The 21,644-nt window shown below is 41.9% G+C and overlaps 1 protein-coding gene across 1 annotated transcript in view; it reads left to right on the forward strand.

Annotated features, from left to right (window-relative positions):
* LOC126412633 (bumetanide-sensitive sodium-(potassium)-chloride cotransporter-like) overlaps positions 1–21,644 on the forward strand; it is a 594,798-nt gene that overhangs the window by 408,830 nt on the left and 164,324 nt on the right. The window contains exon 4 of the mRNA XM_050082310.1: positions 5,029–5,124. Coding sequence (XP_049938267.1) covers positions 5,029–5,124 — 96 coding nt within the window. The remainder of the gene's footprint in view (positions 1–5,028; positions 5,125–21,644) is intronic.

A 21,644-nucleotide genomic window follows, 5' to 3' on the forward strand; every position in this document is an offset into this window, starting at 1 on the left:
CTTGGAAAGCAATTTCGCAGTGGCTCTGACAGTAAGGTGAAGTCAATGGCGTCCACAGTCTTCCAAAGAGACATAGGCCAAGGGAGATAGCGCTGATGGTAGGGTAATTTTTATGGGTCTCAAAACAATAGTACAATAGGCGCATTTACTGCCTAGGCCCGCACCCTGTGCAGAAGCCAGCGAAATGGGCTACTCGTGGTGATCCGTGTCGTTGCTAAAAATAGTTAGGGGCGAGGGAATTGCTGAAAGCATAAGATCGTATAGATGGTTCTTCTAAGCGTCGCCACCAGCCTTGTTAGCACAAAGGAATATACGGGGGACACCTGACACAGGCGTGGGCTAATGTAAACGAAAATTATGACGCAAGATGACAAGCTGTATTCAACACAATAGGGCGGAGAAATGAGGCTGACTGGCTGAATTTGTAGCCGTAGGAGGACCTAGAGAAAGTTCTAGAAACTTTTTCTGAACTGAGTATGAGTCGAAAGCGGTTGGTCGGCAGCTTTGTCACTCGTAGGATGGGAGCCATTCCGTTTGTAATGGGTATTACAACTGGCCGTGTGGAGAGTGCTTGCAAAGGTAGCGAGGTTTTTCTCTAATCCGGAGCCGACTGGGCACAGGGATGTCGACAGCACACACATCGCTTGAGAGCGTTTTGAGACATCGCTGGCACGGTGCCAGTGAACAGTCGCACTATTAGATTCCGTAAAGTGCTGATTTCGCCACTAGGAGCAGAAGCATTCGTTTCTGCATGAGCAGAGAATCGAATCTGTGCTTCTTGTGGAGACGGAGGCCAACCCTAGGAGTTTGTAGCCGCTATTTCACTTCCTCTTTGTAGCCGGCTAAACAACCCACTTCGTCTGCACGACGGCCGTCAGTGCTGACCAGATCGGTGCAGCAGAAATGCTTTTCCCAGCAGTGAATTCGGTGATACGCACCACATCTCGTCAAATATGGAATATTTAATAGTAAATGTGTTAAGTTCAGTTTGCTGGACCTCTGAGATCTTTACTGGCAGTGCCATTTAGGGTAGAGGCTTTCTTAAATTAAGTTCTACTCAGTATTAACCACTTAGTATTTCCACCGAATAAAAAGGGGCGCGATTTCGAGTCAAGTCACAGATGTTTTACCGATCTTAAATTTCGATTAATGAGTATGAGTTACTGTTATATGTCAATACCTGCTCAATTTGCATTTTTAGCGTTGATTTTTATAATAAATACTTTTACAGTACCCAACTGTTCTACTTTCCCTAGGATCAGATTCCAAGTACCAGTCCTGATTTAGAGTATTATCACAACTTGGGGACTTAACTTGTTAATCCTGGTTGCAGGCTGTCTACGGCAGTGCTAATTTAATTCACTTTTAGGCGTGGGCGTTCCATTGCGAACGCAACACTGAAACCATCACTCCTACACATGCCGTATGTACAAATACACCTGGAGAAGCATTGGAGTGCTTACAGACGTTTATAAAGTCAGAGCTACCAACGAAACGGAATGTTCTTACACGGCAGAAAAATAATAGTGTCATTATGGACTAAAGTAACTTTGTTTCTAATTTTACTTCTAAATTCTCTGACTGTGAAAAGATCGTGGGAAGGTGCTTGTTGAGATGTTATTAGCGAGTTTCCGCACTGCTGCTGAGGTCTGTGTGGTGCCTGGTGGAAAAAGCAAAGTCGTATGGCATAAAATGCTGGGAGACACCGAAAGGCAGGTTCGGCCACCTAATTGGAAAGTTTTACCTTATCCTTTACGACCACAGGCACCTTTCCTTTGTGAAGTATCGGAGTGGTGTGTGTAAGTGCGTCTGTTAAGTGTAGACAACTACAATTGTGTGCGTGGAGTGTAGTGATGTGTTCGTGTTGGAGATGATAAGGGATGTTGTAAGACATATCACACAGCCTACTCCTCTCGAATAGCACCAAGATGGACGCCGAGTTTAACATCGCCATCCGATGGACGAATCACCGTGTACAGTGTCTCACGTTCACATTTCATGTTACACTGCGGAGAGGTAGAAACTATTTCGTGACACTCAACATTCATATCGGCGGTGATCTGATTCACGATAGACAGTTGATTGCCCCTGTGGCTAAAAGGAAGCGGAATGGCTCCTTTCATCAGTGCGGGAGTCTCTTTTTTTGGGGGGGGGGGGGGGCGGTGGGGGATAATCAATCTTCTGACTTGTTTGATGCGGCCCGCCACGAAATCCTCTCCTGTATTAACCTCTTCATCTGAGAGTAGCACTTGCAACCTACGTCCTCAATCATTTGCTGCATGTATTCCAATATCTGTCTTCCTCTACCGTTTTTGACCTCTACAGTTCTCTCTAGTACCACGGAAGTCATTCGCTGATGTCTTATCAGATGTACTATCATCCTGTCCCTTCTCCTTATCAGTGTTTTCCACATGTTCCTTTCCTATCCGATTCTCCGCAGAACCTCCTCATTCCTTACCTTAACAGTCCACCTAATTTTCAACATTCGTCTGCAACACCACATCTCAAATGCCTCGATTCTCTTCTGTTCTGGTTTTCCCACAGTCCTTGCTGTCTCCAAGCATACATTCTCAGAAATTTATTTCCCGGATTAAGGACTATGTTTGATAATAGTAGACTTCTCTTGACCAGGAATGCCCTTTTCACCAGTGCTAATCTGCTTTAGATGTCCTTCTTGCTCCGTTCATCATTGGTTATTTTGTTGCCTAGATAGCAGTATTCCTTCTCCTTCATGACCATCAATCCTGATGTTAAGTTTCTCTCTGTTCTCATTTCTGCTGCTTCTCATTACTTTCATCTTTCTTTGATTTACTCTCAACCCTTATTCTGTACTCATTAGACCATTCCATTCACCAGATCATGTAGGTCTCCTTCATTTTCACTCAGGACAGCAATGTCATCAGCTGATCATATTTAATCCAACTCCTAAACCTTTCTTTTATTTCCATCATTGCTTCTTCAATGTACAGATTGAACAGTAGGGCGAAAGACTACATCCCTGTCTTACATCCCTTTTTAATCCGAGCACTCCTATTATTCCCTCTTGGCTCTTGCGTATATTAATCGTCTCTCTCCATAGCTCACCCCTATTTTCCTCAGAATTCCGAACATCTTGCACCATTTTGCACTGTCGAACGCTTTTTCCAGGTCTACAAATCCTATGAACGTGTCTTGATTTTTCTCTAATCTTGATACCATTACCAACCATAACGTCAGAATTGCCTCTCTGGTGCCTTTACCTTTCTTAATCGTCATCTAACACATCCTCAATTTCCTTTTCCACTTTTCTGTATATTATTTTTGTCAGTAACTTGGATGCATGAGCTGTGAACCTGATTGTGCGATAATTCTCGCACTTGTCAACTCTTGCAGTCTTCGAAATGGTGTGGATGATATTTTTCCGAAAGTCAGATACTATATCGCCAGACTCATACATTTTACACACCAACGTGAATAGTAACCTTTGTTGCCATTCTGCCAATGATTTAAGAAATTTTGATGGAATGTTATTTATTGCATCTGCCTTATTTGATCTTAAGTCCTCCAATGTTCTTTTAAAAGCTGAATCTAATACTGCATCCCGAATCTCTTCCCTGTTGACCCTTGTTTCTTCTTCCATCACATTAGATTAAACTTCCCCTTCACAGAGACCTTCAGTGTACTCTTTCCATCTATCCACTCTCTCCTCTGGATTTAGCAGTGGAATTCGCTTTGCGCTCTTAATTTTACCACCCTTGCTTTTAATTTCACTGAAGGATGTTTTGACGTTCCTATATGCTGAGTCAGCCCTTCCGACTATCATTTCTTTTTCGATTTCTTCACTTTTTTCATGCAGCCATTTCGTCTTGGCCTCCCTGCACTTCCTATTTATTTCGTTCCTCAGCGACTTCTATTTCTGTATTCCTGAATTTCCCTGAACGTTTTCGTACTTCCTTCTTTAATCGATCAACTGAAGTATTTCTTGTGTTACCCATGGTTCCTTCGCAATTACCTTCTTTGTATGTGTGTTTTCCTTTCCAACTTCTGTGATTAACCTTTTTAGAGATGTCCATTTGTCTTCAACTGTACTGCCTTCTGAACAGCTTATGGGTGTAGGAATACTGTATTTGAGAAATTAAAGATCCACCCTACACACTGTTGGGCTAGGAAAACCCAGTTTCTCTGTAGTCGCCGTCTTGCACCGATTATGGTTTCACGTTCAAAAATCGTGATATGCTGCTATGTTCACTACACATGTCTGTCACACTTTGTTCAGATTCGGGGTCATACAAGGCACATCATCAAGTGGAACAGTCCTTTCCGTGACTTCTGACGACTGAACTTTTAACTCGGAAAAAAAATGCCAGCGTCAACACTAGCATATGAAATCCTACAAAACGATGCGTAATGTTATCATTTGTAGTACATTATGAACCGTAATTACTTTTTCATTGTTCAGTAACGATCAGCACGAAAAGCGACTTTTCAAATTGATAATGTGATTAGTATCCTGTTTCTCACTCCATACAAATTATTATTACTATTAGCCACAGGCTCATCAAGGATTATCACCTTTTAAAAGAGAAATAAGATCGGCTTTTTCACTTAAATGGGTTATGTTACTTGAAAAAAGAAAAGAAAGAAAACAATTACATCTTGAATCGATTTGTGGCTCAGGTACAAAATTGTCAATATAATCAAGATGACCGCAGAAGTACTGTCTATTAATTAAAAATTGTAAACAATGTTTACTTTTTAAATTCTGTAAAAAAGAATAACACATTAAAAGTAATTTAATCTTGAATAGTAAATAGTCAAAGCCATGCATTTTTATTTTCGTCTGCCTAATTATTCGTGATAGTCCTTTATAGTCCCTTCTATTGTTACACTTCTTTTATTGCAGTGTTTTTTTATCTCTTACTTTTGTGTAGCACACTGTACTCCTTCCATACTGGAAAACTTACACCTCATGTGTATGAGACATCTCAATTAATTGACATCATGGATTGTTACGTATATCATGTAGTCTGAGATGATTTTTTTTTCCAGGGGAAGGAGTTGGTGTGATAGTCGTAGCAAACTTTGTTACGTTATTAACCACAATATCAATGTCGGCGGTCTGTACCAATGGACAGATAAAAGGAGGTAAGCAAATCACAGTGACACGGACAACAAGCTGTAAATAAAACTCTGCGTTTGGTACTGTGCATGAATTATGAGTTTATTTTATATGCATGTCTTTGCTACCAGATGGTATAAAGGCCTGCTACGCAACTGGAAGCTTCTTCGGTTTGAAAGAAGTCTAAAAGCGCTATTTGTGTTACTCCCAAGATTTTGCAGTTGTTAGATCGGTTACTGCTGCTACGATGGCAGGTTGTCAAGTTTAAGTGAGTTTGAATGTGGTGTTTTAGTCGGCGCACGGGAGTTGGAACACAGCGTCTCCGAGGCTGCGTTGAAGTGGGGATTTTTCCGTACGACCATTTCTCGAATGTACCGTCAGTATCAGGAACCCGGTAAAACATCGAATCTCCGATATCGCTGTGTCCGGAAAAAGATCCTGCAAGAACTGGACCAATGACGACTGAAGAGAATCGTTCAACGTGACAGAAGCGCAACCCTTTAGCAAAATGCTGCAGATTTCAATTCTGGGCCATCAATGAGTGTCAGCGTGCGAACCATTCAACGAAACATTGGACAAACCTCGTGTCAAATTGTATCGTGGGGATGGATATGTACAGGTGTGGAGACAACCTCATGAATCCACGGACCCTGCATATCAGCAGGGAACTATTCAAGTTTGTGGACGATCTGTAACGGTGTGGGGCGTATGCAGTTGGTGTGATATGGGTCCCCCTGATACGTCTAGATACGACTCTGACAAGTGACACGTACGTAAGCAACGTGTGTGATCACCTGCATCCATTCATATCCATTATGCATTCCGTCGGACTTGCGCAATTCCAGCAGGACAATAAGACACCCCAAGCGCCCAGAAATGCTACAGGGTGACTCCAGGAACACTCTTCTGAATTTAAACACTGCCGCCGCCCACCAAACTCCCCAGGACAATTACCGACCAAACTTTTGAAACTTTACAAGCACACGTCCCAAGGTGGTGATGAGCATATACGAGCAAAGTGAGAGATTAATAGAAATACGTAACAAGCTATTTGGAAGAGATCATGAGATTCGCGAAAATTTCAGGTGGACTATATTATGATTAGACTAGGTGCTAGACTGCAAAATATACTCTTTTTACCTCTCTGCATGCCTCCTTTGTCCATTCCGAGGGAGATTGGTTTCACAGTCCCCTACATTGTCCTAAGCTCTGAAATCTTGCTAGTGTGATTCCTGGGTATTACGAATGTATGGAGAGTTATTATCAACCGCACTCGTGGATTGTTAGAACTTTTAAAGTACGCAAATACCTGATAAACAGCATTTTCCCTTTAAAGTCTTCCCTAGAGCTACGCTGAGTACCTTTTTCAGCCAACGATACAAACCCATAATAAATCGCAATACTTTTCCTTGCACTGATTCGATTTCCTCACTCGTTTGGACATGAAAAAACACATATATGAGCAACACTCAAGAATGCGATAAGGGATGTGTTTTAAGCCATATAGAGAAAAATACTCTGCTAGGATTATCCCAATATGCCCTCCGAAATAGTACTAATTATTAATCTTACAAAATCCTATAAGGGCTCATTGTCATACGAGATAGATGTCCACAGAGTCTTTCACGATGGCATGCATGGTTAAATATACAGAATTCAGACAATTCGCACTGTCTCTGAGCTTTATGCTGAGCACATGTGCCGAAACAGGGAAAAGGAAATGAGAAGTCGGACTTGGTTGAACACTGCCGACCGGACGAACGCAAAATACAGTTTTAAAGTTTATAGTCTTAGCCCAGGCATGTTCATGTAAGAATTCCGTCATGTAGGAGGCGGTCGAGATTACAATAAATTGCAACAATTTTAACCCGAGATCAGGGATACACACTTGGTAAGACATAAGGCGGGCTGTGGATACGGGGCGGAAGCAATACGATTGCTTAAAGCTTGTGTGGAGGTGGGAGCGACATTTCAAACGTGGCGCCGGCTCCACGCGTCACCTGATGTCACTCAAAGCCCCCCCCCCCCCCCCCCAACCCCTTCTTCCCAATCTTCCCAAAGGCTCAAGAGAAAAAAGCACGCCATGGCGCGTATATCACAGTACGTGATACGGCAGGTCTTTTATTCAACCTTTAGCTACGTAGTTTTTATTTCAAAAATCGTGTGCAGTCACAGCCTCTGCAACTTTGTGCTCTGATTGTCGCCCTGTTAATGAACGCCGGCCGGGGTGGCCGAGCTGTTCTAGGCGCTACAGTCCGGCGAATCCTGCCTTGGGCATGGATGTGTGTGATGTCCTTAGGTTAGTTAGGTGTAAGTAACTGATGACCTCAGAAGTTAAGTCTCATACTGCTCAGAGCCGTTTGAACCATTTTTTGTTAATGAACGGTATGAAAATGGCTGAGGCTGCTTTCTGTTCCGTGAAAATGGCTGAGGCTGCTTCCGTAGTGAAACACGCGTGTGGAATACACTTAAAAAGTGCCAAAAAATAGGCTGTTCTTAATGTTTTTCATAAATTTACGGAGATAATCGGCTTTGAAGTTTTCCGAGCCATTGTATGTAATACAATTGATAAATTACCGCACATCGTACATATAGCGCAGTTGGTAGCGTTATGGAATGTTAACCACATACAATTAATCGTTCTTTGGTTTGAATCTCCCCTGCATCATTTTTTTCTAGTTCAATTTAAAGTACGTATAATTATAAAACTCATCATCATTTTTTTATGAGTAACGCACCTCTTCTTGTTTCTAATTATATATTGGACGCGAAATTTCTGTTTTCATTTCAAATACAAATTGTTAATTATCGATGTTTTATGAAAGATTGTTCATAAAAGTTGCTTAAATTAAGAAAACTTAACAATTTATTTTTTAAGATAAAAATGAAAAACCAAATCTTTATTTGGACTATGTCCATCGTTTTATACGACAGAGGTAGATAAGTATCGTAGAAACATGAAAAACAATCATTTTCACAGTATCGATTACGTCATACAAACGTTGCATTTTTATATTTCCTACTGTACCATTATAATATGAACCCAACAGACTTGATCTGGAGCCAAGTTGCGGGATTTGCCCCGAGAAGTAACAAGACTGTTAAGATGCCAGGCGTGCTGGAACTAACGCACGCAGCTTTTTCACACGTCACTGCCGAACGCTGGCCGCATATACAAGGGCTCGTCATAAAAGAAGAAGAGAAAATGCGGCGCCTGGTTGGCGTCGTGGATTTTGTTGTTGATAGGTTCGTTATCAACGTAGCAGGTGACATTTCCAGAACTGAAATGTATTTCTCAGTTCGGATAAGGTTCAAATGGTTCAAATGGCTCTGAGCACTATGGGACTTAACTGCTGAGGTCATCAGTCCCATAGAACTTAGAAATACTTAAACCTAACTAACCTAAGGACATCACACACATCCATGCCCGAGGCAGGATTCGAACCTGCGACCTTAGCCGTGGCGCAGTTCCAGACTGTAGCGCCTAGAACCGCTCGGCCCCTCTGGCCGGCTCGGATAAGGAAGGAGCTAAGAGATTACCAGACGACTGATTGTAATTAATACATTCAGTGGCTTCAGTATTCAACAGTACGGTGAAATCCCTGCAGTATGCTTTTGCATTACACACAGCTCGTTCAGAAAAATTACCCTATGTTTAAGTTAGAAATTTTCATCACTTTTGTTTGTAATTAGAATACTATGACAGGTGAGAATGAGTGCATTTTATGCTTTCCGTCTGGTCACCTCAGAATCGCGCCATATTGCTGGAGTTTCTCCGAATATTATTTCATTCTCTTTAAAAACTGAATGACATTCGAAGCTATATTGTTTCTTTGCCTGTCTCGTTTTACTTCTGACCTGCAACTGCTCACGTCATTTCATGTTAGTTGGACCGCTCGCTGGCCAGCGCTGTCCAAGTTTAATGCGCCGGTAAAGCTGTTGTCCAGCATTATCGCTCAGTCTTGTGCGTGTAAACACAGCATAAACCGTGTCCTTATGATCGTACTGGACTGTACTGGTCACAGCTGGGCTTCGCTCCCCGTGAAACGAAATCCAATGAGATTCAAGCAAACGCGGAAGAATAAATGGCGTAATATTGACATCAGGTTTATTCTTAAGATCACCATGGTGCGACATGACAAGTTCATTGTAGGACCCGTATTTCTAGTGGGACCCGTCTTCCCCCCCCCCCTCACCCCCCCCCCCCCCCCCCCCCATCGACCGGGAGCTGCCAGAAACTTGATCTGTGCTGCCTGTGGGGTGTGATGTTAAGGATGATACACGGGTTGTGTTAGCATAGGGCTGGTGCCGCCAATGCCCAGCACATATGGAATTCCATTTTAATCTGCATCCATCGGCCAGAACATTATGACCACCTACCTAATAGCTGGTATGTCCACCTTTGTCACAGATAACAGTGGCAACGTGTCGTGGCATGGAAGCAATAAGGCCTTGGTAGGTCGCTGGAGGGAGTTGGCACTACATCTACACAAGTAAGTCACCTAATACTCATAAACTCCGGGGATGGTGGCCATAAACTCTGACGCCAAATTCAGTCGCATCCGGGAGGCAGAAAATCAACTGAAACTCGCCACTGTGTTCCTCGAACCACTCCATCACACTCCTGGCCTTGCGAATGGCGCATTATCTTGTTGAAAAATGCCACTACTGTTGGGAGACGTGATAGTCGCGAAGGGGTATACATTGTTTACAAACAGTGTGCGATACTCTTTGGCCGTCATGGACCTTGCACGAGCTCCACTATATCCATGGAGGCTCACTTGAATGTTCTCTAGAGCATAATGGAGCCGCCGGCAGCTTATCTCCGTTTCGCAGTACACGTATCAAAGAGCTGTTCCCCTGGAAGACGATGGATTCGCGCCCTGTCATCGGCATGATTAAGAAGGTATCTGGATTCATCAGACCATGCAACGCTCTGGCACTGCACTAACATCCAGTGCCGATGGTCAGGTGCCCATTTCAGTCTAGTTGCCGATGTCGTGGTGCTAACAGTGGCACACGCGTGGGTCGTCGGCTGCGGAAACCCGTCGTTAGGAGTGTTCGGTGCACTGTGTGTTCAGACACACTTGGACTCTGCCCAGCACTAAAGTCAGTTCCGCCACAGTACGCCGCCTGTCCTCTTCTACCAATGTGCCCAGCCTACGACGTCCAACACCTGTAATGAGGGGTGTCTGCCCAGCCACACGACTTCTGGACGTGGATTTACCTAGGTTTCACCATGTGTTGAAGACACTCGCCACAGCACTCCTGGGATATCCAGCACGTCCTGCAGTTTCCAAAATGCTCGTGCCTAGACTCCGGGACATCACAGTCTGCCCTCGGCCAAACTCAGGTAGACCTTCCCCATTCTAGACACGACAGCACGCTCACTGATACTACAAACACTGTGCGTGTGTCTGACTAGCAGTAATTCCTCGCCATGTGAAGCTGCTACGCCTGGACGGGTAATAGGATGGTGGTCATAATGTTCTGGCTGATTGTTATATTTTATACGTTGACGGTGATGTGGATATTCATCTTGACAGAACAGAACTGTAAGGGAAGTAGCCACGTTATTTTATTATTACTTTTATTGATGTTGTTCATGTTTTATACTAGTAACATTTAGAGATTTTTGTAAGATTATTCTTATGATGAAAGCTCGACCTTCGAAGCACGTAAATTTGAGAGTTTTTTACACTGTAAATAGGCGTTTGAGCCGATATTTTAACATTTATTCTCCAACTGTCGCAATAAAGGTCTCCAAAAATGTCCTCTACGCGTACAAGTGTGAAACAGTTTCAGCATTCTGACAAAACATGATGTAGGTCCTATAATGAAGGAGCTGGTTGACTGTGCCAATGAGTTGGCGAAGTAGATAAATGGAGTACCATTGCAAGAGAAAATATTTGTAATGTGTTGTCGAAGAAGCTATTTCTCCCTTAAAATCAACAAATTTAGGAGTTCAAAAGATGCGGAATATGTATTTGATTACAACCATAATTTAGATGATTTTGTAAGAATCGATTAAGTGCAATCTCGTAAAAAATGTGATCGAGACTCAGCTCTTCAGAACTATAGAACCATCATCGTATCCTCCCGCAGTATAGTTCAGCTATTAGAAACTAAAATATAAAACTGTGGCGTTAATTTCCTCGTTGAGAACATACGGCTCACAGAGGTTTAGTCCGAACTGACGTGTCGAGACGAATTGTGTTTTTTTCCCCACTCTCGGAATAAACGTAACTTAAAATCCACATGCCGTAATTCAGCAGCCTATACACGCTGTAAATTGTCTAAAAACTCACGAAAAAGGTTGTTTTCACGATTGACCCTTTCGTTTAAGAGATGGATACATCTAGATTCGTTAGCCGTTGTTACGCCGATGGTAGTGCGGTCTTCTAATTATCGGCGCAGCGATCATTGAACAGGCTTTGTTCAAAACTGAAGCTAATACTCGTATTTTGCAACTCTGCCTTTTAATTTTTGAAAGAGTAAGCAAACGCACCATTCTGATCAACGTCCAAGCACCGAAATTCATTTGCGCATTCTATCTCGCCATACTGGTGATGAGGAACAGCCTGAATGTTAAACTACTTTTTATGGAGATACACAACTGACGTCAGCTGAAGCCAACACCAGTACACAAGCATGAAGACCATGTGAAGTGCGTAACGGTGGTGAAAGTTTAAATAGAGCAGAAATATGATTAGAAACGATTGAAGCAATCGATATCACAGACTGAAAATCTATAAACGTTTAAATAGAGCAGAAATATGGTTAGAAACGATTGAAACAATCGATATCACAGACCAAAAATCTATCAGTGGCGAAGAAATTGGAGGTAGTATTAGGTCACTGATGAATTAACGAGTGATAAGAATATAGTGTATTAATATATCACTCCGAAAGAAAAGTCAGGAATTAAAATTGTCTCGCCAGGTAAAGAAAAAGCAGTGATGTATTGGGTAAAAAGAGGACGTAAGAAAACCTAAACTCTCAGTATTGTTGAAAATGAATTTTTCTTTTGCCTCCTTTGCGTCAAATATTTAGGTCGAGAAACGGAAATACAGAACTAAGTAAGAGTCAAATCGAAAATAACGTCAACGTTACATACGCCATCTTTTTTAAATTTTATGAAGCCAGACAATTTTTTTTTTTTTTTTTTACTCTCAGTGATACTCTACTATCTTGCGGAAGTGGTGGACCTTAGATACTGTTAACAACATTGGAGCAAAATAATTAACGGCTTTGCGAAGTTGAATTACTCGCTTCAAGAAATAGCACGCTATTGTGATTATAAAGTTACCGCGTCAAGAAACACGCCGGAAAAAATATGTGATTCAAAATGGAAGTGATCGAAGCGTTTGTTGTGAGTGCGGAGTAAAAAATTGCTACCTGTAGTTTTAGTGAGTCGCGCATGAATCCTCCAGATCACTTCAACTATGAAAAAGACGTTTTCATTCATAGAGAGAAACACTCACAGAGGCATGTGGGTATAGCTGTTTATACTTGTAGACAAAACGGCCGCGATCAGTCTGGATGGTTAAAAAATGGTTCAAATGCCTCTAAGCACTATGGAAATTAACATCTGAGGTTATCAGTCACCTAGACTTAGAACTGCTTAAACCTAACTAACCTAAAGACATCATACACATCAATGCCCGAGGCAGGATTCGAGCCTGCGACCGCAGCACCAGCGCGGTCCCGGACTGAAGCGCCTAGAACCGCTCGGTCACTGCGGCCGGCTGGATGGTTTATTGTTACCTGTGTTATATATGTTTACTTCAACAATCGATCGGCAACTTTGCACTACGCTTAAAAAGATTAATGTTCTGCACAGAAAATGTTGTACTAGTTTCCCCAAGTCTGAAGAATGAGCACTGAAAATGTTACGTTTTACTTGCATCACGCTGTTCTTCTGTTTTGTAGCAACCATTCCGTTCTACTTATATCCTCTTAGTAAGGCTATAAAATTCAGAATTAAGCTATCAGCCATATTTCGAAATGATCATGATAAAGAAAGGGGGATACGTCAGATTTCACTTGATGTAATTTAATCGTTAGAGCGAAAATTTTCCGACAGAGGCGGGAATTTTACAGAACTTTAACAGTGTGATTAAGAACAGATCGTGCAGTTTCCACTCTACCACCGCGACAGTGTTCTTAAGTTGCAATCACTATTACAGTGCCAGTCTTCTTCAAAATCTCATTCCACAATATAGTATGTTTTATGTACCAACGTCGAATTCCGTCAGCGGCTCACAAGGCTGTCAAATGTCGTTATTCATGCTCAAGTTGCAGAATTAAACATCGTTATGGATAAAAAATGAGTCTGGTTTTTCTCCACAAACATTTAATTATATTCTGACCGCGTTGATTCGTGGATTTAGCGCTTGTCTAGCAAATAAATTGAAGCAGTTCCAAGGAAGCGCCGAGTAGTTTTGCACGTGAATTGACGACTGTTCACCAGCGAGTTTCAAGCGCGAAAACCATGCGAGAAATACCGCATTTCAAAAATTTTTTAGTAGCTTTCAGTTTGCGTCGGCAGCTAAAATTGTGCATATGGAAATTTCGCAACGTCGGCGAATAATGGGGAAAGCAATCGAAACAGTTTTCATAGTCAAATCTGACCGTTCTACTGCAGGCTTACCAGTAAGAGCAGAAATTGAATCTGTTGATTCGAAGGGCAAGCTACCTTTCAGCTTGCGGCATAGATATTAGTGACCGGTGACTGGTGAGCTCTCTACAGTCTCTCAGGCTCTTTGGTAATTGGTCTCAAGTACTGCACTTAGTACACAGAATTTTGTTATACTTCCATAAGCTTGTTTTCGTCACATCTTTTATTTCAGCTTTCGCACTCAGGTCTGTGTTAAAGATGTCATGATTTTTCAAAAGTGGTCCACGTAAGAAAACGTACAGCCTTGACGAAGATAATTATTTCGTAATACAGATATGTCGTTCGAAAGCCAACGAAAAGAAAATGAGAGCAGAAAATCCTTGGAACTCATGAACAAAATTAAGCGCTTGGGAAAGGTAATAGTAGACAGATGAGGTCAAATTTGTTAAAGGCTTCATTATTTACACTCTCTTCAAGATTCTCTTATGGAAGGCAACCAAAGATAATATTATACTTTCAACAAGACAAGTGGCTGTCGGAGGTTTTTGGTATACACGGTATGTGTTTAGCATGAGTACAACTTGCTAAGAACTAACGCCTTTTATATTATAAACGAAAAATACAAAATTGTGGAAGTTCTGCACTATTAACTTATTGCAGTAGGTAAAACTGGAATCTTGGGCACGTTACCATGCCCTGTAATCATTCAATGCAGCTTTATTTCGACTGAGCGTTTGTTGTTGATATATGCTATATACGTTAAACTAACACATGCCCAAGAACTCTCACGGATTGTGTACCTTCGTTACGTGCAGTCGTAACATTGATGTGAAGCAAAGAATGGAGCATGAAGGTGACTCGCTCACGTAACATAATCCTTGTTTCTTCCGTACCTGAAATGTACGTTATGCCAGAAAGCTCTTACGTGCCCGACTCACTTAATTATTTTTAACAATTGTTAAGGTAGCAAAATGTTCTAAAAATCTTAAGTTGCCTTCTAAACTATTAACTGTCTTCAGACGTCATTGAAAGCAAGGATTAACATATATTGGATTATGAACTTACCACGCTCCAACAGAGGTGGGAACTTTTGTAGGAACGCAAGATCGATCCAAAAAGAAAGAAGTAAACGAAAAGTATTGTTAGAAGTACTTCTCTAATAATGCGTTACGTCAAATATCGTTGCGTATAACGCATGCGCCAAAGAACGATGGAAGATATACAACAAACACTGCAGTGTAAGTTCTCTGGAAATATTCAGGAACAGCAGGGTAGATTATTGTACGTTGGTGCACTTTTCAGACATTAGCCTCTATCCAGCATTGCAAAAAAAGTTTGATTAATTTCTTATTCCAGTTTTAAATGATGACATTCACTTTTTATGTATTGCAGTCTTTTTCTGAAATTACAAAAAATTACTCCGAAAAAATAAGATTTTTCCAAATGTGGAATCATGTTCCAAGGAAAAATTTTGTCATGTACCTGTGAACAAATATACCATTCAAATTTGAATAGAAAATCTGGTCTTTACTGTATTTGATAGTCTATCCGTTACGTTATTACTCTACTACACACCAATAACCAGTGAGTAAAATAAAATTAAGAAGTATTATTAAAAGCCAATTACAAGGTGATTACATTTGAAATAGAAGCTACTCGAAATTAACGCAAATTTTCAATTATCAAGACAGATAAATGGTTAAGCATTAAAAGAACTCCGTTCATTTGCAAGTATCATCTGTTCCATGGCAAGGGACCTTCTTTTTCGAGGTACAAGATGGTGCACGACCGAGGAAGTATGGGTTGATGAACTACATGTTATATAAACAGTTCTAAAAATGTGAAGCATTATACTTGCCATAAAATTCTGTATCAGACGCCTTAACAGTAAGTTGCTAGCTATTTTAATACATTATACAGTACTTAAATCTGTAGAACGCGATATACTTACAAGTGCTGCACAAAGCCCAACCTCAGGTCTAAAAAAAATAAAATAAAATAAAAAACTGTAAAACGTGCTGGGAACTGCTTACGGCGACGGCGGTCTCTAGTGAGCATTCATTCCCACGATTCTATAATCAGTCCCTAGACTGCAGTACCGATCAAAAAACATCGCTTGTTTCTCGGTACACTATCCTCTAGGTACAATACTCTCCCCTTTACTAAACACTTCAAAATCGCGCATCACCAATGCTCTCAATGTACATAAAAGTTTACTGATAAATTTCAGGAACCCATCACACCGTTTACTATTTAGGGGTAATATTAAGAGGCAGTATGAAATGGCTCTGATACGAACAGAAGACTTAAAGTTGTTGGGAGCGCTCTGCACAAAGAAAATCGCACACAAGACCTTTCTACCAACAACTGCAAAGAATTGTTATTTCGTATTCAGTAAGTAGCACTTAGCCATGACAGCAGACGCAGAACGAGTTCTGAGATAACGCTGCTACAGTCGAGTTGCCGCAAGAAGATCGCTGGTATCTGCACTGGGCTGGCCACGACAGCTTCGTACATCTACTTCAGCCAATCAAGTAACACGATTTTTAAACGTCTCTGTGGCAACGCCACAGAATACAGAGTAGAGTACACAGAACGAAAAGCAGAGGGCGGCTTCTTTCATTTGCATGAAGCCAAAAGTTGCACGCGAAGCCACATTGAAGCCGAGTGAATGCGAAACGATAGCTGCCTACTACTAAGGCACGACATGGACATTCTTACGAAATGGAACTAATCTAACCAACTAAGTGAAAAGTTACACAAAAGGAAACGCTAATGAAACAAATTGTAATAAACCTTTAATTCAAAACTTATTACATAAGCTTTTAAAATACTCCTACTGTTCACATGCGCAAATTGTGAACTGCCACTGTTTATAGCTTAAGTTGACAATAAAGCTACTTTTTGTAAATAACGTTCTTTTCATTTCAGGAATCCTATTTGATTTTTTAATTTTTCTTTCCTGGAACTTTGAGTTAATAAATCAACTTCACTTTCAACAGAAACAGCTGTTATGAGTCACTCACTGTGCAGGAGTTTCGGTGTTTGTATCAGGGCTGGAATTTTCATTCAAGTTTTCAGCCGGAAAGTAACGCATAGATATTACTTTAAATGGAGACAGTAGGGTGCACAAAAATTTAATTTATGCAAATATTCGGGCTTACGTCCAGAGCTTTAAGTACATTCTAATACATTATATAATATGAATTACATTTGTTTAATAGATGACGATTGATAAGTGTCACGAAGAAACTTTTTCTCGAATTTTGACCTAAAGATGAGATATGTTTCAGCTTTTCCATTATGTAACATTGTATATCTGCAGATAAGTGATGTATGGTATTCCCCCTAAACTGGAACAGCTTTTGCGCTGAGGTGTGTATGGGAATTTGGATTGAGGGGGGAGGCATGCTAGTGCAATCCGTACATTTCTGCAGAGTCACTGTGGCAGGGTAGTGTAATGGTTAGAGTATCTGCCTCGAGATCAGGGGATCTGGGTTAGAGTACTCGTTTTGGTACAAAGTTTCATTGGCCGCTTCAGCTTGCATATATACATCGTAGATGTTTGCGACTTGGAAAGACCTCTGGAACCCTAGAGTTTTATTGCATCATGTAACTCGGTGTGGAATGTCTTCCTCTTCATTTAGTACAACAATAAATCACGATCACTAATTTCAGAAAGGTGCGTCTACTTGCACGAACTGTTCCCGACTGAGATGCCGGCTCTTTCTACGTGGTGCCATCAGGTAGCAGGTTCAAATAAAATACTTTAACTTATGTTTTCTCCATACTGTAGTGAGATGTCGCATTCTTTCCAACTTTAAAAACAATTTCGATGTGTTAGCTACATTTAGTACATAGAAAAGTATCATCAAAAACGAAGCAAATGTAAACAGACCACAACCACATTTATCACTGCAAACTTTTCAAATTTTATGCGACCGAGTACTTGGAAATTAAGTATCACAGTAACTATGACCAATATCGAAAAAAATACACTTGCATTAAAATCTAATGTATACAAATGTTTTCAATTATGGCCAGGCCTATAAGTTCACTCAAACATACGCTGAAGAGCCAAAGAAACTGGCACATCTGCCTAATATCGTGTAGGGACCCTGCGAGCACGCAGAAGTACCGCGACACGACGTGGCATGGACTAGCCTATTGTCTGAAGTAGTGCTGGAGGGAACTGACACACCATGAATGCTACAGGAGTGTCCATAAATCCGTAAGAGTACGAGGGGATGGAGATCTCTTTTGAACAGCACGTTACAAGGGATCACAGATGTGCTCAATAATGTTAATTTCTGCGGAGTTTGTTTAAATTCAGAAGAGTGCTCCTGAAGCTATTCAGTAGCATTTCTGGACGTGTGGGATGTTGCATTGTCCTGCTGGAATTTCCCAAGCCCATCGATATCCACAATGGACATGAGTGGATGCAGGTGATCAGACGGGATGCTTACGTACGTGTCGCCTGTCAGATTCACTCGCCCCACGCCATTACAGAGCCTCCACCAGCCTGAACAGTCCCCTGCTTACATGCAGGATCCATGGATTCATGAGGTTGTCTCCATACCTGTACACGTCCATCCGCGCGGTACAATTTGAAACGAGACTCCTCCGACCAGGCAACATGTTCCCAGTCATCAGCAGTCCAAAGTCAGTGTTGACGGGCCCAGGCGAGGCATAAAGCTTCGTGTCATGCAGTCATCAAAGGTACACGATTGGTCATTCGGCTCCGAACGCACGTATCGATGATGTTACTCTGAATAGTTCGCACGCTGACACTTGTTGATGGCCCAGCACTGAAATCTGCTGCAATTTGCGGAAGGTTTGCACTTCTGTGACGTTAAACGATTCTCTTCACTCGTCGTTGGTCCCGTTCTTGTAGGATCTTTTTTCGGTCGCAGTTATGTCGGAGATTTGATGTTTTACCGATCTCCTGATATTTACGGTACACTCGTGAGATGGTCGTACGGGAAAATCCCCACTTCATTGCTATCTCGGAGATGTTACGTCCCACCGCTTGTGCGTCGACTATAACACGATGGTCAGACTAACTTAAATCTTGATAACCTGGCATTGTAGCAGCAGTAATCGATCTAACAACTGCACCAGACACTTGTCTTATATAGGCGTTGCGTACCGCAGTGTCGTATTCTGCCTGTTGACATATCTCTGTATTTGAATACGCATGCCTCTACCAGCTTCTTTGGCTCTTCAATGTGTTATGTAATATGAATCACATTCGTTTAATAAATGACGCTTGACAAGTGTCACAAAGAAAGTGTGATCTAAGATACGAAAGAAATCAATTCTGTGTGACAATCACTTACCTCGGAATGAAATGAGAGATGTTATGTACAATAATGAAGAAAACGCGCAAATGCCGAACAAGTTGTTTTTAATTTTTTTAGTGCAAAGGAGAACCTCTACCGAAAAAGTAACTCGAGGAGCTGATTTAGCTTTACTTCATTTACATACAGTATTTTTTTACAGTTTAATCAGCTTTTATTGTTTACAGTAAGAAGATCAGAAAACATATTTTACTCATGAATTGCTATCAACCTTTTGTGGAAACCACTCGTTGCTTTCCTGTTTTGTCTTTTCTCTTACAACTGCTCATAATATATTTCTAACTTTAACAGCACATCAAACAACAGTTTACCTGTAGGTAAGCCCAGCAGCTGCAATACACAACTTTAAAAAATAAACAAAAGGTACCTGTTCGCCTTTGGCTTCAGACACGGTTGTTTCCTCTGTTTAAGTATGCCAGACTTCGCGCGTGCGCACTGAATTTTGGCGCATGGATTGCAGTCGAGTTTCCATTCTCTGTATTCTCTACTCTGTGGCGGCGCCTCAGTGTTGCCGTAGTTCTACAGAAGACGAAATGGGCTGAAGACTTCCATCCAGGCACTCTTTGCCCAGACTGGTGTGGCGACAGATGAAAGCAAACGGAAAGCTGAAGTTTTAAATTTCGCGTTTAAGAAATCGTTCACGCAGGACGATCGTGGAAACCTATCGTCGTTCGACCATCGCACAGACTCCCGTGAGAAGGACGGAGTAATAGGCCTCTGACGTAGAGAAGCAACTGAAAGAGTTGAACACAAATAAGTCGCAATGTCCGGGTAGAATTCCAGTTCAGCTTTACGAAAAGTGCTGTAAGGCATTGGCCCCTTAATCAGCTTGCATATGTCTTGAATATCTCGCCCGCGCAAATTTCCAAGCTCCCGGAAAATAGCGCAGGTGACTCCTGTTTATAAGAAAGGGAAAGGAACAGACTCGCCAAATTACAGATGAATGTCCTGAATTGTATACTGCAGAATTTTTGAACATATTCTCAGTTCGAATATAAAAAAATTTCCTTGAGAAGAATAGCTTATGTCCACGAAACAGCAGGGTTTTAGAAAGCATCGTTCGTGCGAAATTCAGCTTGCCGGTTTTCTCACGTGATATACTGGGAACCGTGGATGAAGGGCAACAGACAGATTCCATATTCCTAGATATCCGAGAAGCAATGGACACGGCGCCCCACTGCAGACTGTTAACGAAGGTGCGAGCATGTCCGATAGGTTTCCTGATATGTGAGTAGTTCGAAGACTTTTTAAGTAATAGAGCCCGGTACGTTGTCCTGGACAACGGGTGTTCGCCGGAAAGAAGGATATCGTCAGCAATGCTGCAGGGAAGTGTGATAGGGCCACCATTATTCTCTATATACATAAATGGTCCGCAGCTCGTGGTCTTGCGGTAGCGTTCTCGCTTCCCGCGCACGGCGTCCCGTGTTCGGTTCCCGGCGGGGTCAGGGATTTTTCCTGCCTCGACATGACTGGATGTTGTTGTGTTGTCTTGATCGTCATCATCTCCATTACGGCCGGTGGAAGACAATGGCAAACCAACTTCGCTACGATCTTGCTTACTCGGCGGTGCGGGTCTCCCGTATCGTTCGCTACGCTCCTCGGAGGTACGGGACCTCATCATCATCATACATAAATGATCAGACACACAGGATGAGCAGTAATCTGCGGCTGTTTGCTGATTTGCTGTGGTGTACAGGAAGGCGTCGTCGATGAGTGACTGTAGCAAGATATAAGACTACTTAGACAAAATTTCTTGTTGGTGTGGTGAAGGACAGCTTGCTTTAAATGTAGAAAAATGTGTTTTGAAGGGGATGGGTAGCAAAAATGTAATTAGGAGTATGCTTGACACAGTCACGTCGACTATCTGTACAGTCGTAACGTTGGAAAGCGACATAAAATGGAACGAGAATGTGTGGTTGGTAGTAGGAAAGGTGAATGATCGACTTTGGTTTAGTGGGAAGCTTTTAGAAAAGTGTGTTTCGCCTGTAAAAAAGACCGCATGTAGAATAGCAGTGAGACTAGTTCTTAAGAACTGCTGGAGTGTTTGGGATCGCCGCTAGATCAGATTAAAGGAAGACGCCGAAGCAATTCAGGGGCGGGTTGCTAGATTTGTTACCGGCAGGTTCGATCAACATCAACTATTACCTAGATGCAGGAAGTCAAATGGGGACCCTTGGAGAGAAGGCGACTCTCCTTTAGAGGAATATTATTGAGAAAATTAAGAGAAACGCCATTTGAAGCTGACTGCTGAACAATTCTACTGTCGCCAACTGTACGTTGGACCACGAAGATAAGATTAGACTGATTGGGTCTCGTACTGAGGCATATAGGCAGTCGTTTTTCTCCCGCTGTATTTGCGAATGAGTAGTGGTGGTACAACGTAGCCTCCGCCACGTACCATACCGTGGCTTGCGGAGTATGTATGAGATGTAGATGTAGACGAGTACTGCTTTCGGCTGTAGTCGTTTGCGCTTCGCGTTTGAACAGCACTGCTACCTGTTACGTAGTTTCTGACGCCGACGTGACTGTAACCTCGTAAAAGTAGCCCTAAAAGTAGAATAAAAGT

Source organism: Schistocerca serialis, chromosome 7 (assembly GCF_023864345.2).
Source record: "Schistocerca serialis cubense isolate TAMUIC-IGC-003099 chromosome 7, iqSchSeri2.2, whole genome shotgun sequence".
Classification (NCBI taxonomy): domain Eukaryota; kingdom Metazoa; phylum Arthropoda; class Insecta; order Orthoptera; family Acrididae; genus Schistocerca; species Schistocerca serialis.